At 37.0% G+C, this 14485-nt stretch overlaps 1 protein-coding gene across 1 annotated transcript in view; it reads right to left on the bottom strand.

Annotated features, from left to right (window-relative positions):
• The window catches only part of Pik3c2g (phosphatidylinositol-4-phosphate 3-kinase catalytic subunit type 2 gamma), a 323855-nt gene that overhangs the window by 256217 nt on the left and 53153 nt on the right, over nt 1-14485 (bottom strand). Inside the window, exons 9-11 of the mRNA XM_059256988.1 lie at nt 11823-11945; nt 6558-6591; nt 2292-2487 (exon numbers count right to left, since the gene is read on the bottom strand). Coding sequence (XP_059112971.1) covers nt 2292-2487; nt 6558-6591; nt 11823-11945 — 353 coding nt within the window. The remainder of the gene's footprint in view (nt 1-2291; nt 2488-6557; nt 6592-11822; nt 11946-14485) is intronic.

Genomic DNA, 14485 nt, shown 5'->3' with positions numbered 1-14485 from the left:
TTTAATATACTAGAGTTCTCACTTATTATAACAGTTCTTTTGTAGAAAAGCATTATTTTGTGTCTATAATAATATGTCCATGCATGCATAACTGTCTTCATGTAACAATGTTATATATGTTAAAATATGCTGAAACAATTGAGACTGCATACAAGTGATTTGCAGAGAAAAATGAAGGAAAGTTAAATAAATTGTATTTATACAAACACATACTATGATCAAATCTATAGTAAACCTTCACTCATATACATAGATGTGTAGCTGGAGTTTTCCTGCCTGGCCCACAGTCAGGGCAAATCTCTTTCACCTGCCAGTCCCACAGCCTCTCAGACCCGACCAAGTAAACACAGAGACTTATGTTGCTTTCAAACTGTATGGCCGTGGCAGGCTTCTTGCTAACTGTTCTTATAGCTTAAATTAATCCATTTCCTTTAATCTATACCTTGCCACATGGCTCGTGGCTTACCGGCATCTTCTCATGCTGTTTGTCATCGTGGCGGCTGGCAGTGTCTCTCTGACTCAGCCTTCCACTTCCCAGCTTTATTCTCCTCCTTGCCCCACCTATACTTCCTGCCTAGCCAACGGACAATCAGTGTTTTATTGATTAATTAGCAACACATTTGCCATACATCCCACAGCATAGATGTATTAATGTATAGATTGCAATGCTACATGTACATTTACATATCAATAGATACACAAATACATATTATGTATGTATGCAGTATATATATAGTTTTAGTTATATTTATCAAGTTTCAGAGAATTTCCATATGAATTAAAAGTAAGGTATATTTAATTATAACTAGAAAATTATCTATTAGAGTCACATCCAATCACATAGCATTCTTTTAAAATTCATCAAAAAATCAAGACAGGAAATGCATGATGGTTACATTAGGTCGATACTAAAGAAATGTATGAATTCTCTTTTCCTTTCAGATCACATACATCTTTCACATTTTACTGAAGAGATGTGTATATAAATAGCTTTCTATATATAGAGATACACTTTATTTTTATATTAATTATATAAGTATGTATGCATTTTATTTTATACACACAAACATGCACACACGCACGCACACATGCCCCTTCCTCCCAAGGCTCAAGGATCTTCCAGGAAAAAGAGGAAGAAAGACTGTAAGAGTCAAGAGGTGACAGACAATGACAAGGAGCTTTTCTGGATAAAACCGGGTAGATGCACATATGAACTCAAAGCGCTGTGACAGCACTCACAAGACTTGCAAAAGCTCAAGTCAGACAAAATTCCAGCTAATAGAGGGGAGATGTGCATGGAGCCCCAGCTCTTCTCTAGCCATTGTTGGTAACTGAAAGCTTCTGGGAGAAGGGGAGTTGATTTTCTTTGAAGATGAGGCCCCTTATAGGTCAACCATCCTCCAGCGGATGGCCAATACCCGTCAGTATGTGAGCAGCCAGACTGCACCAGATTTATAAAAAGAAATGAAAACATGAAATTGGATGGGAACAGAAGGGAGTGGGTATGGGAAGAGTTGTAGAAGCAGGAGTGAACATGATCATTACAATGTATGGAATTTTCAAAGAATTAATAAAAATACATGAATCCTAAAATTATTTATTTTAATTATTTTAGTTGTTTTAGCTTTTCTTTCTGGTGTCAAATGCTATAGGTACAGTATGTTCATTAACAATCGATTTAATTAATTTTAATAAAGTTAATCAATGTCCTCCTCTATATTCAATCGACAAAGAATTTCAATTATACAATGTTACTATAAGTATGCTATTTTAGAAAATATTACATAAATATAGTTAACTTTAAACCCAGTGGTATTCCCAGAATAATTGTGAAAATCAAATAATCCATTGGTAATCCTTACTTTGTTAAGATACTAATTTGACAAAATGTCTGTACCACTCACAACCTTATAGAGACCAGAGAACTTGGCTATGCTTATCTATAAAATACATACTCTTAGTGCCTGTGCATGCACTTTCTCTCCTCTTATATCCTATTAATTATTATTAATCACTTAGACTAAATAATGAAAAATAAAATTTTAGAGAATCCACTAAACAGAGTGAACACTGTCTATCTCATAACAAGGCACTTACTGTAGCCATTACTTTAATATGGTGAAGGGAGGATGAATACCCACCTGGAATTTAACTTTTATTAAGTGATCATAGGATGAAAAATAAATCTGCATCAATTGATTTTCCAACCTTTTATGACATATTTGCTTCTTCAAGCGAGAACAAAGCTAATTATACTCAAGAGGGAATTGTGTAGATTCTCTGCCTCTCACCTGTGTGCCCAGGTCTCTGGAACACTGTGCAGGGTACACACTGTGAAGCTCAGGTGGGAATCGAGCCCAGCATGGATGCAGGAGGCACCTCCAGGTGTGTGCACAGGCTGGAAATCTGTACAAAAGCTACCGCAGTACACTTCGATTAGCTGAGAGATGGACCTTGATAGTTCAGCTGTCACTTGCTCTATGAAGCCTAGGGGAATAAAGGATAGAGATGGGATGTCTGTGAAGGGTCATATTTCTCATAAGCCATCAATTATAGCTTTGAAATATCTTATAATGAAATTTAAATAAAATTTAATTAAAACGACCCTTACTAACTGAAGCCAATTAGCCATCTGGGCCTCTGGAGGCAGCCTGGCATGGCTGCTGGTAGATCATTTGTCTACTTCTATATCTTTAGCAATACAGATTTTGAAAATATAACCTGTTAGTTACAAATTGGAGGCTCTTTTTATGATTAACTTGACATGCCAATCGATTGAAATTTGCAATCAATTATCTTCTGGTTTATACATTTTTTTTAAGTTAACTTTAAGAAAAGGACCATATTTTCTAAATGGCTTATTACTTCAAACAAATTATATCTAAAAGATTTGTTTACCGTTGGGCTGAACACTCGTCACCTGTCTTGTGATGATATAAAAGAGTTGTCACTGCGAGCATCCGTTTTAACTGTCAACTTGATACCATCTACAGTCATCTGAGGAGAGAGTCCCAGGGAGGGATTTTCTATGTTGGATTGGCCTGAGGCTTGTTACCTGATGCAGGGAGAACCAGCCCTTTGTGGTAGGCTCCATTCCCTAGGCTGGCTGTCTGGAACTATATAAGATGGAAGAAAGCTAGATAAAAGCAAGCAAACAAGCAAGAATCCACGAGTTTTTCCCTCTCTACTCTTGACTGTGGATGTGATACTTTAAATTTCTGCTTTGACTTTCTCTAAATAATGAACTGTAACTTCAATTTGAAAGTCAAATAAACCCTTTTGTTTCTAAGTTGCATTTTGTTAAGATATTTGTCCTAATCACTTAAATGAAACAAGGGCAGTGATAGAAGAAGAAAAATGATTAATCAGCTAATAATTTTCCTAAAGTAGCAAAGGAATTGTTGAGGGGACAGAGCAGCACATCCTTGGACTCTTCTTAGTGTCTGCTGTGACAGGATTCAAGCACACTTTGAGTTATGTCACTTAGAGAAACACACGCAACTTCCTCCAAAGTCACTTCTGAAACACAAGTTGCTTCTTGGCTTCTAGTTGTTTTGAAAAGAATTGGACACAAAGAACTAGCTCTTTTTCTTGAGTATTCTGCACTGTTCCAGTGTTAGAGTATGTAGGCTCCTCAGGATGGAAACCAGCTTCAGCATGGCGCTTCTTCCCACAACCTGTCCTTCAGCAATTCTGCCCACAATTAAGCATTCTTTGTTGTTGCTCAACACATGCTATTATTCACTTAGTTATTCATAAATGCACACAAAATTTATGATAGACAAATTGTGCTTATTTGTCTCATTTCTTAAATGGTGCCCATTTTTGCAACAGCTTGGGGGAAGATGAGCAAAGAGAAAAGGCTCTCTAATTAAATTTCTCTGAGAAATCATCATGGGAATTAATGAAGCAGAAGCAAAAGGCAGCATTATAATAGTCCTAAAAGAAGGCTTGTCAAACCCTGGAGGCCACCCAACAGGGATTTTTCCTGAATCATGGGTGGCAGAAATTTGGAAGTTTCTAGAAACATCTTGTTTCCTCTTTTCAAATTCTTCTTTTGGTTCTTTGGAGCAAGAAGCAAGAACTTCTTGTCAATAACTCCCAATCTTGTGAAAGTGTGCCAGTGAATACATATCTAACATTATCGATCTGTTCTCAGGTTTGCATTCTTGAGAACCTGAATTATTTTGATACTTATCACATTCTACTCTTTACTGTTAGTGCAGTATTATCTGTGTTATTATTTGCTTTTGTGAGGTTGCTTACTAATATGTCTCTGTGTTTCTGGAACTCTGGATGAAGAATCCATTTCAAGTGCATCATCAGAGGCTACAGAGATGGCTCAGCGAGCAAATACCTGCTATAAGGGCAGGAAAACCCAAGATGAACTCCTCAGGGCTCACATCAAAAGCTAGGCACGGGGACTAGAGAGGTGGCTCAGTGGTTAAGAACAGTAGATGTTCTTACAGAGGACATGGGTTCAGTTCTAGCACCCACATGGCAGCTCACTACAGTCTGTAACTAAACCAGCTACCCTCTTTTGGCCTCCATGGGCACCATTCATATCAACAATACATGCAGGCATACACTCATACATATAAAAGAAAGGAAAAGAAATATTAACAAAAGACTTGACACAGTGATTTGCATCTGTAATCCCTGCACTCGGAGGCAGAAATTGATGTCTTCCTGAAATTTGCTATGTAGTCGTCCAGGTAAACCCCAACTGTAGTAAGAGACCTGCTTCAAAAATTAATGAGGGGTATGATTAAGGAAGACTCCTGATGGTGACCTCTGGCCTCTAAGCACATGTGCATGTGCCCATGTACCTGCACACACATACATATACAACAATGACATCATCAAATTATTTTGTGAATCAAGACCTTGGGCTTGGTGGAGAAATATGGTGAAATAATATTACCACACCTGTATTTTTCTCTGAGAAAAGAATTATAGTGTTAATTTATTTGTAAAGCAAATATATTAATTGAAATCTGTTGTGATTTATTATGGAGTATAAATCTTTGGGCACATTGCTGTTCATTTTTTGGTGGAATCTCATGTTCTAATGCCCTGAGGGGTATGGGGGAAGAGATCTCACTATACCACTCACAGTAGAAAAGGGGTGGGCGTCATATCAGGATAACTGTGCCTGTGCTCTCCACAGACGATCATAACAATCTGTGCCAGGAATATTTGAGGCAGGCAGTGTCTCTTCTATCCTGCCATGTCCTAAAGTCTTCTGGTCATCCCTTTTGCACTAGCTCCAGTGTTTTCTCCATCCCTCTGCCTCTGCATCACCTTCTATGACGACACATGGAGGTAACTCTAATATCATTGAACAACTCTTTCCGACTGTTGGTCTCAAAATTGAGACTGTGTGTTTCTCATGCAACTCTCAGCTAGAAAGATTAACTGTGTGGAAGGTGGGTTGTTTTAAATACTTCTCACAGTTGCCTGTGCATTCAGTGTTTTCAGTTGTTAGTTATGTTGTCCCTGGAAGATGCTCAGGTGTTCCTCTTCCAAAGATCATCTCCCTGTGCAAACATAACAGCCTCAAAACCACAATATCCTATTGTGTGCTTATTCAAGAGTTTAGTCTTGGGTCCCAGAGCTCAGAAGTGGTAGAGCTGATGTTGGAAACCAGATCTTCTGATCTGAAAGTAGACCCTGCTCTGAAACACGTAAACACTCATCCACTCTTTACACAAGTAGGAAAGTCCCCTTCAACTTTCAAAGTCATCATCCCAGATTCTCAGTGAGTCCTAATTCAGAATCCAGTCCTTCTGCCTGGTCTACCAGCTGGTCTTTCAAACATAGCTTGAGTTTACATTTCAAATGACTTTGGAGATCAATGCTTGCAACTTTTCTCACAACAAAATCTAATTCATAATAATTTTCTTTTTAGTATCCTTGGATGGTTAGAAGAACAAGCCTTAAATTTCACCACTTGGGAAGCAGAAGCAAAGAGATCTCTGGGAGTTCAAGGCCAGACTGATTTTCATTGTGAGTTCCAGCAGGACTATAGAGCGCAGATACCAATCTATTAGTCTTAAAAAAAAAAGAAAAAGAAAAGAAAACAAACAAAATCCCTTTCATTGTTAGGGATCTCTACTTTCCTCATTTTATTAAAAAAAAAAACAGAATAAAGGTTTAAATAATACCCTCTTACCTCTCTTGTGAATTTATCACTTTCATCAGTAGAAAGGATCTTAAGGTCTGAGTAAGCAACTTTTCCCCTTGTCATGTGGATGTGTGTTACCACAGTACTTAGATGGGTAATTGAAATAAAAAAGCGAGGGAGAGATGGCTCAGTGGATAAGAGCACTGATTGCTCTTCCAGAGGTCCTGAGTTCAATCCCCAGCAACAACATGATGGCTCACAACCATCTATAATGAGATCTAGTGTCCTCTTCTGGCCTGCAGACATACATGTAGGCAGAACGCTGTATACATAATAAATAAATAAGTCTTTTTAAAAAAGTGAGGGAATTCTAAGACTCATGTCCTTTGTTCCTTTTTTTTTCAAATGTTTGAATGTATATTTTCATTACCTTTTTTTGAAGTCTCTGATTTCTGATGAAAATTCTAAAAAAAAAATGAAGTATATGTGTTACTATTCAGAAAATCATCAAACCAGTCCAAAACCAACACACGACAATTTCCCTGAGATGAGAAAATGATAAAAATATTTCTCAGTATTATTTATCTGTGTTGTACATTAAACACTGGAAATCTATACTGTATAATAAGAAAGCCTTCTGGATATTGCAATGAGTAACGTAAGTTATTTGATTTTTTTTTAAGAGAGATTGCTCAAATTGGCCGAGCTTTTCATTATCAGAGAATTCTGCAGACCTTGTCTAAGCTCTGACCCTCACCCGTGACAGGAACTAATCTTCTGTTAGAAGTACATTTCAAATTCTCCTTGTTCACTTCCTGCCTCTTATTATTAGCAGACATCCAGACACAAACAAGCTTTGGGGATCATCCTAAAGAGGTCCAGATGAAGTAGGAAAAGAATCATATAGATTCTCCACCTGGTCTTATTTCTCTCCTTTTTAAGAATATTAACTCATAGTTGAACACAGAACATATATTAAATAATATCACAAATAAAAAACACAATCTGAAATTTTATTGTTTTCATTCTTTTCTTTGTCATTTATATTCATGTCCACAACATAATGACTGCATTTACATGAGTGTAAATCCTTAGCTGGCTTGAGGCTTGCTGGTTCTAAGTTCATTACCATGAAAACTATACATTGTGACTCACAGGCCCACTAAAAATTATATTTCAGCATAAAGGAAAATTCAAGTTTCTAATATTTATTCTAATTGAAGAACTTTTGGAAGACTGAAAAATAACTATTTTGCATATAAGATCTTGATACACTGACCGTGCTTGAATCATACTCCTGGACTCCTGCTGTTCTCCTGCCTCAGCTCTTTTGGTAGTTGAGACAAGAGTGAATTACCATTCAAGTCATTTTTTTCTTTAATTGAAAATATTAAAGTTTGCCTATAAGGAAGTCAATTAATTAAAAAACACACTTATTAAGTAAATAAACTAGGGAATAGCTGTTTTCTTGTATCAAAGAACTTCTGGAGGGTTCCTTTAGAAAAGGAATATTTCTACTATCACAAAATATAATTAAATTTGAATGCAACCTTTTAGTTCAAAATGTCATTTTATGAACTTCAGAAGCCCTTGTGTTAGGTAAACATTTCACTAGAATGTAGCATCAATCACTAGTCCCTACAACTCCAGGTAATATCTTCATCCTGCCCAGGTGGGCCAGACTATTGAGCTGTTAGCCGAGCTTGACTAGAATTCAATTTATTCATAAATGTACACATGTATTATAAAATCACCATGACATCTACCTACAGCACAATAGGAAAAAACATATTTTCCACTCTATGCTTGAGTTTTCTGGATTATTTTACAAAAATATATTAAATGAGTTTCTGAAATACAACTTGAAGGCTAAAGATTGCTTCCAGTCCTAAGTGGGAGCATACAGGAGAATAGAAGTGTATTTATAATTTAATTCTTCATTTTGCCAAACTTTCATTTATTAGATACTTAATTACCTCCCTACATGGCAGGAAATAGTGTCTTGCAAAGAAAATCGAAAATGAAACCAAGAAAAAAGCAAAACATCTCAAATTTGAGAGTTGCTGGCAGAGACTTGGATCCCTCTGTGTTTGTTATCTTAGGTTCATAGTGGGTGGACAGCTTGGTTCTTGTTGACTTTTTAATTGTAATTGGTTACTGCACAAGTCACGAAAAATGCATTTAGTATTTTGTGCCAGTATTACTCTCTATGTCGGGTCACAAATAAGACAGGATGGAAAATTGATAGGCAGGATCAGTGCATACAGCATGAAAACAATGAGCTTCAAAGTCTGTGAAAAATAATTAGGATCTTGGGGTTGTGGCAGAGTTGACCGAACTCTCTGTTATTAAATAAATTAAAACTCTCAGTTCTCAACCTTCCTTGTTTCTGTCCACTCAAATCATTTCCTTCGTGAAAATATGTGACTATATATGAGTTCAGTTGCAAAGGAAAAAGTCATACATTTAGTGCATAAACACACAAGGACTGTAAGGCATAAAGATAAGCTTTGCTTGAGCATAATTGCTCATGGCATTCCCAGGAAATAGCCAATTTTTCCATAAATGATTCTTTTAGCTTCAGATTTACGGAGAAGTTGGGTGTCCTGGAGAAAATTTTACTGTTGATTTTTACGGGTTTTAGGAAATGACTCCTTGGGAGATCAGACATTGTATCCCTTAGAGAAATTTAATATCATGTGAAGTGCATATTCATCAAAATTTTAAATCCAGCCTAATAGTCTCCACAGAGAAGACACATGTCTATACTTCCATATCCAGTCTTCTGTGACAAAGGTACACGTTCATCATAAAGCTACTAATTAATGGCCATGAGATGATGGGGTCAGGGATGGGGCTTGTAAGATGTAAAGCCTCCATGCCGACCTTGGGAGGAAGACTCAAAGCTACCACAGGAATTATCCTCATCACCTCTGGGTGTTAACAATGGTTCTGATTGAAGTTCTGCCATTGAAAACCAGAGAGGTTAATGAATTTCCCACAATCTGATTCAGATAGGAAATAGGACAGCTTGGATCCCGATCACATTTGCAACACTACAAGATCATGTTTTGTTATCAGCTCTAAATGCTTGCAACGTCTCCAAAGTGTGATAACCAAAAAGACATGAATTATTCATTGGGAGCTAATGCTCACTGGTTTGGCATTCTGACTTGATATCATTTAGTGGAAGTGAAGTATCAAGTTTGTAGAAATATTTATTTTCAGAATATATGAATGGTGTGCTTTTCAAGACCACAGTATTATTTGATTTTGTCCTGACACAGAGGAGAACAATATAATCAAATTAAATGTAGGCCCATCATATTTATCACCTTATTGTCACATGTGAAGACTATAGATCTTAGTATCTATACAAAATAAGGCTTAGAGGCTACATAATTATTTCACTTGCTTCTGTCTAGTGGTGTTATAGTTAGTGCTAACTATTCACTTGACACAATCTAAGAGATTAGATTCACTTAGGAGATAAGCCCATGGGTAACTCTATGAAGGATTATATAGGTTATTTTAGCCTTTGAGCACAGGGACTATCTTGGTTGCATTAACTGAAATGAGAACTCCTACTTCAGATGGTACCATTCCCTGACTGGGATTCTGAACTATGTAAATGGAGAGAGGGAGCTGAGCAGCAACATGTGTTCATTGCTCTCTTCTTCCTGACTTCAAAGGCAATATGCCAGCTACTTCCAGCTCCCGATGCCTCAGTCCCCTGTGATGATGGCTGTCCCCTGTGATGATGATGGTTCCCTGCAATGATGATGGTCCCCTGAGATGACACTTCCTTCCTTCCTTCCTATGCTTTTGTCATACACTCTGCCACAGACACAGGAAAGTGACTCAACAAATGGGAAAGTAAAGGAATGGGTGTCTTCACTAAGAAAAACTCAGAACAAAAATCATTCTTAAACATTAAATTTGGGGATTATTGATTATCTTAAACATGGCTGTTTTTCAGATGTTTTAGTTTTTAGATGATGTCTATTTCTAGCACATTTGGTGATCTGTGTCTGGGACATCTTAGGATTGTCACCATCACTGTTCACAGAATGCAAATAAGTTATTTGTTTCCATTGTTTAATCACAAAACAACTTCTGATTAAAACAAGACATAGCTGTGCATTCAATTACTGACTTTGCATAGTCACTCTGGTGTCAGCAGCAGTAAGCAGCCAGCATAATTACTTACATAGCCAATAAAATGACTAGGTACATTTGAAATCAATCTTTTAAGAATTTCTAGACTAATGTATTTGAAAGTAATATCATCTTCGTTGTTCTTCTCCATGCAGATAAAGAATTCATGTATTCATGTATTAGTCCTCTGTCCATAAACACCATGTGCAACCAATGTGAATAATAAAATGAACATGCTAATACCAAATTCATGACATTGCAATGAGAAAGGGTTGAAGTAGAAGAAAATTATATAAAATGAGTAATATTTATCAAGTGTTAATTGTAATAGTTCCTCTGTCATGTGGTACAAGCAGCCTGTGGCCAAACCCATTCTGAATGTATTAAGTAGAACATTGAAGAAATAAACAATTCATAAATTTTAAGTTGAACATTATTCTGAGTAGTAAATGAAAGCCCTCCCTGTCTAACTCCTTACCACCCAGGGCCAGAATGTCCCCTTTATCCCCTGCATCCACACAGTATTTGCTGGTTACGTATCAGTCACTTGCTAACATCTAAGTTGCAAAATTAGCTGTCATGGTTTTGGAGTATTTGTGCTTGTTACCATATTTGACTTAATGGCCTCAAAAATGTCAGAATAATGATGCTGACAGTTGTGTTGTGTGTTACAGTATGTTATTATATTGTTGTACATAATCATTTTCATTGGTTTCTTTATGATTCTTTTATAATTAAACCTTATTGCCAGTGAATCTGTATAGAGTGAACATGATACACTGGATGTGTTAATACAGATGGGATCTCAGTATGATCTGGAGGGGACTATCATGTTGCTTTTGTTACTATTATTATTAATATTATTATTATTATTATTATATTGCCATGATTGTTACATTTCTGTTTGGTCGTTTGCTAGAGTAACAGACATGTGGTAAATGGATTCCATAAATATTGTTTATGATCAGCACTCACACTGGATATTTCCCTTTTTTGATATTTCCCTTTTTTTCCACAGATTTAAAAACTTGCATAATACTCTATTGTTCCAAACCCTTCAAAGTAGTAAATGGTACAGGGTATAGTACTCAGAGAATTCACCCAGAGCTCACAGTATCAGTGTCTCCTTCACATTCAGTGAGTAAACACAGACACACTCTATTGCCTCCTGGTTGCACAGCCGGACAGCTCTGTACCTATGCCTGAGACCACCATCATCAGCCTGTACACACACCTGCTAGAACACTGCAGTGCATCCTCTGAGACATCAGTGGGCTCCACACTTGGACATTTTGACAGAAGTCACAAATTTCCCAAGTGTCAGAGTCTTAGAAACTTCTTTTTAATTCATTTGAATCTCTTTGGTATAACGTAATTGAGCATCCTGTACTCATCAATAACTGACTTATACTGTGTGTGCACATATAAACATAGATGTGCACACAGACATGTGATTTCCAGTAATAAAACATTTTATTCTTTTTAAATGATTGTTGTGTGCAGATTTAATTATATTGTAACAATTGAATATATTTACCTGCAGTTGTCTCTTCAGAAGTAGATTTAGTTCCTTTACTGCATCTGAAACTTGTTTGGTTTCAACACACCCCAGAACACTGCATATATTTTTAACTTCTTCAATAATATTATTCACATGTGGCTGTAGATGACAAGATCACATATCACCATTTATTAAAATTCATCTCCAGTTGACCTCTTTCTCATGAGGAAGGAGTGGAACGGAAGGTGGTTTTTATTTTTGTTATGACTGTCCATATCCATTTTCTTTTCTTGCTTCAGCATCAAAGCACATTTTTTAAAAACATACTGTACCTTTTTAGAGGTTTTATTGATAAACCCCAGACTCAGGGTACTACCTTCTCGGGGGGGCGCCCCAAGAACCCAGACTCCGATCCAGTTGATGCAACAGCAAGAGGTGTTTATTAATGCGGCTGTACAGTTGGGCTCCTCTGCTCCAAAGAGCAAGAGTCGCATCGCACTACAGTCACATAGGTACTTTTAAAGGAAAAACCCACAAAAGCCGTAAGATTACAATTCCCATACAATTTCGTTTCGATTGATTTATGTCTAGAGGCTAATTTTATAAGATCATGGTCTGGTCACAGAGTGATCACAGAGGGGGTACAGTTACATCAGTGTGCACATTTTTCCCAAAACCTCAAGGGGGGTATCAAGGCGGGAGTGGAGTTTACACAAAGGTCACAGTAGTCCTTCCTGGAACACTTGCAGCTATCCCAGTCACAGTTGAGCACATCTCTTAACAGAGATCTCTTTACATTGTTACATTGTAGCAGGGGTGGTTGAATAATGACTGAGTCATGTTGCCCTTGGAACTAGCTTTCTTTTTAGTTCCTTATTCTCCTGGGGTTTGGGGGGTATAAGCCTGAAGGGTTAGGGTCTTTCATTATGTGTCTGGACATGGCTTTACTAAACATCTTCAGTGTTCTCTGACCATGTGAGACAAATCTAAAACTGCCATACCAGTTGCCATATGACTCAGCTTAGAGCATGACACTGGCCCATGGTGCTGGTGGCTGGCTCCAGCCTGCAGGCAGCAGCTGGTAGCCACACTTCTGAATACTGCCAAGTACTAGCCTACCTGAGAGAGTGCAGAACTAGGAAGCTACTACATCCAGCTCCTTGTCCAGAACTTTTCTTAGCTTTCTCAGGCCCTGTGTTTAAATATTCGAGCTACAATGTTGGATGCCATATGTAGAGTTTTTCTCTACTGCCAGCTCTCAAGTAATGACATGGAGACTTATTATTAATTATAAAAGCTTGGTCTTACCTTAAGCTTGTCCCACTAGCTCTTATAACTTAAATTAACCAATTTCTAATAATCTATGTGCTTTCATGTGGGTGATTCATGGCCTTTACCTCTCCCACATGTACTGCTTCCTCTGCATCAGGCTAGCAACTCTTCCAAGTCCTCTCTGTCCCCAAAAGTCCTGCTTAACCTCTTTTTGCCTAGCTATTGGACATTCAGCTTTTTATTAAACCAATCACAGTGACACATCTTCACACAGTGTAAAGGAATATCCCACAAGAATCTCCATTTCACATAACTGCTTTACTAACTTACTTAAATCTCATTATATAAAATAAAATGATAGATGGAAGAAAAAAAGGATGAGATAAAGGAGGAGGAGGGATAAAATAGGATGGTAAGTGAGACAAAGATAAGGACACAACATAAAAATACATAAACCTGCTTATTCTGGAATATTTTCTTAAGAAAATACCAATTAAATTTTACATTCACAAGTTTTTACACTAATAGGACACCATTCCACCTCTTTAGTGGAAAAGAAAACCAGTTCTTAATTCTTCCTATTACGATTTAAGATATTTTTATAAACACTGAAAAGAAACTTAGGGCACATAAGTAATGAATACCCCAGGAAAAAAATAGACATTCCAGAGGCATCAACAGACCTGACTAATGAGTAAATATAAGAGGGTGATGTTTAGTTAAGATTTGTTTTATGTCTTTCACAGATTAAAAATATGCAGCTGTTCATTATAGCATGGAGAAGAAATATCTTCTTCTTGTGAGTAATCCCTGTGGGGAAGTCAACTGCTTCACTAGTATGTGACTCATCACAAGTGGACATATAGAGAACGATGTGGGTACCAGAATCCTACTTGGTTAATAAAATAAACCAAAAGGCACACTCCCCTAATAGCTAGAAAGTTAAGGTTGCATTTTCTGTGCCTATCATCCATACTGGGTTGTAATTTGTAATATCATATTTAAGACTGAACTTCAAGAACTGGATTGCCATATAGAAGATCATTCTTCTGTTAATAGAATGTTAACACAACCACTGAGGTCAGCACAGCTCTATGATAAGGTTTCACATTCTATGCAAATCTTCATTTAAATATTAACTTCCATATGCCTACACAATGTCTTCTCTACAGTAGGAACAATAGTAACTGACTAGAAGGTTGCTATTAAGACTAAAGGAGAGAAACCACAACAAATGTGTGAATGATAAAATTCTAATGTTTAATTTTGAGCCATTCACATATGTTTTGGATTATAAAAGAAATCAGACCTAGCCTAATACTCACAGAGGTGAGGATGGAATGTCATTAGATTATGTGAGTGGGACACTTAAAGTGGCGTTTTCTCATTTGTGTACTAAGAAGAGCCAGTTGATGTGTATTCTAAAA

This window comes from Peromyscus eremicus, chromosome 3, assembly GCF_949786415.1.
Source record: "Peromyscus eremicus chromosome 3, PerEre_H2_v1, whole genome shotgun sequence".
Taxonomy (NCBI): Eukaryota; Metazoa; Chordata; class Mammalia; order Rodentia; family Cricetidae; genus Peromyscus; species Peromyscus eremicus.
This window is presented reverse-complemented; position numbering and strand designations above follow the sequence as displayed.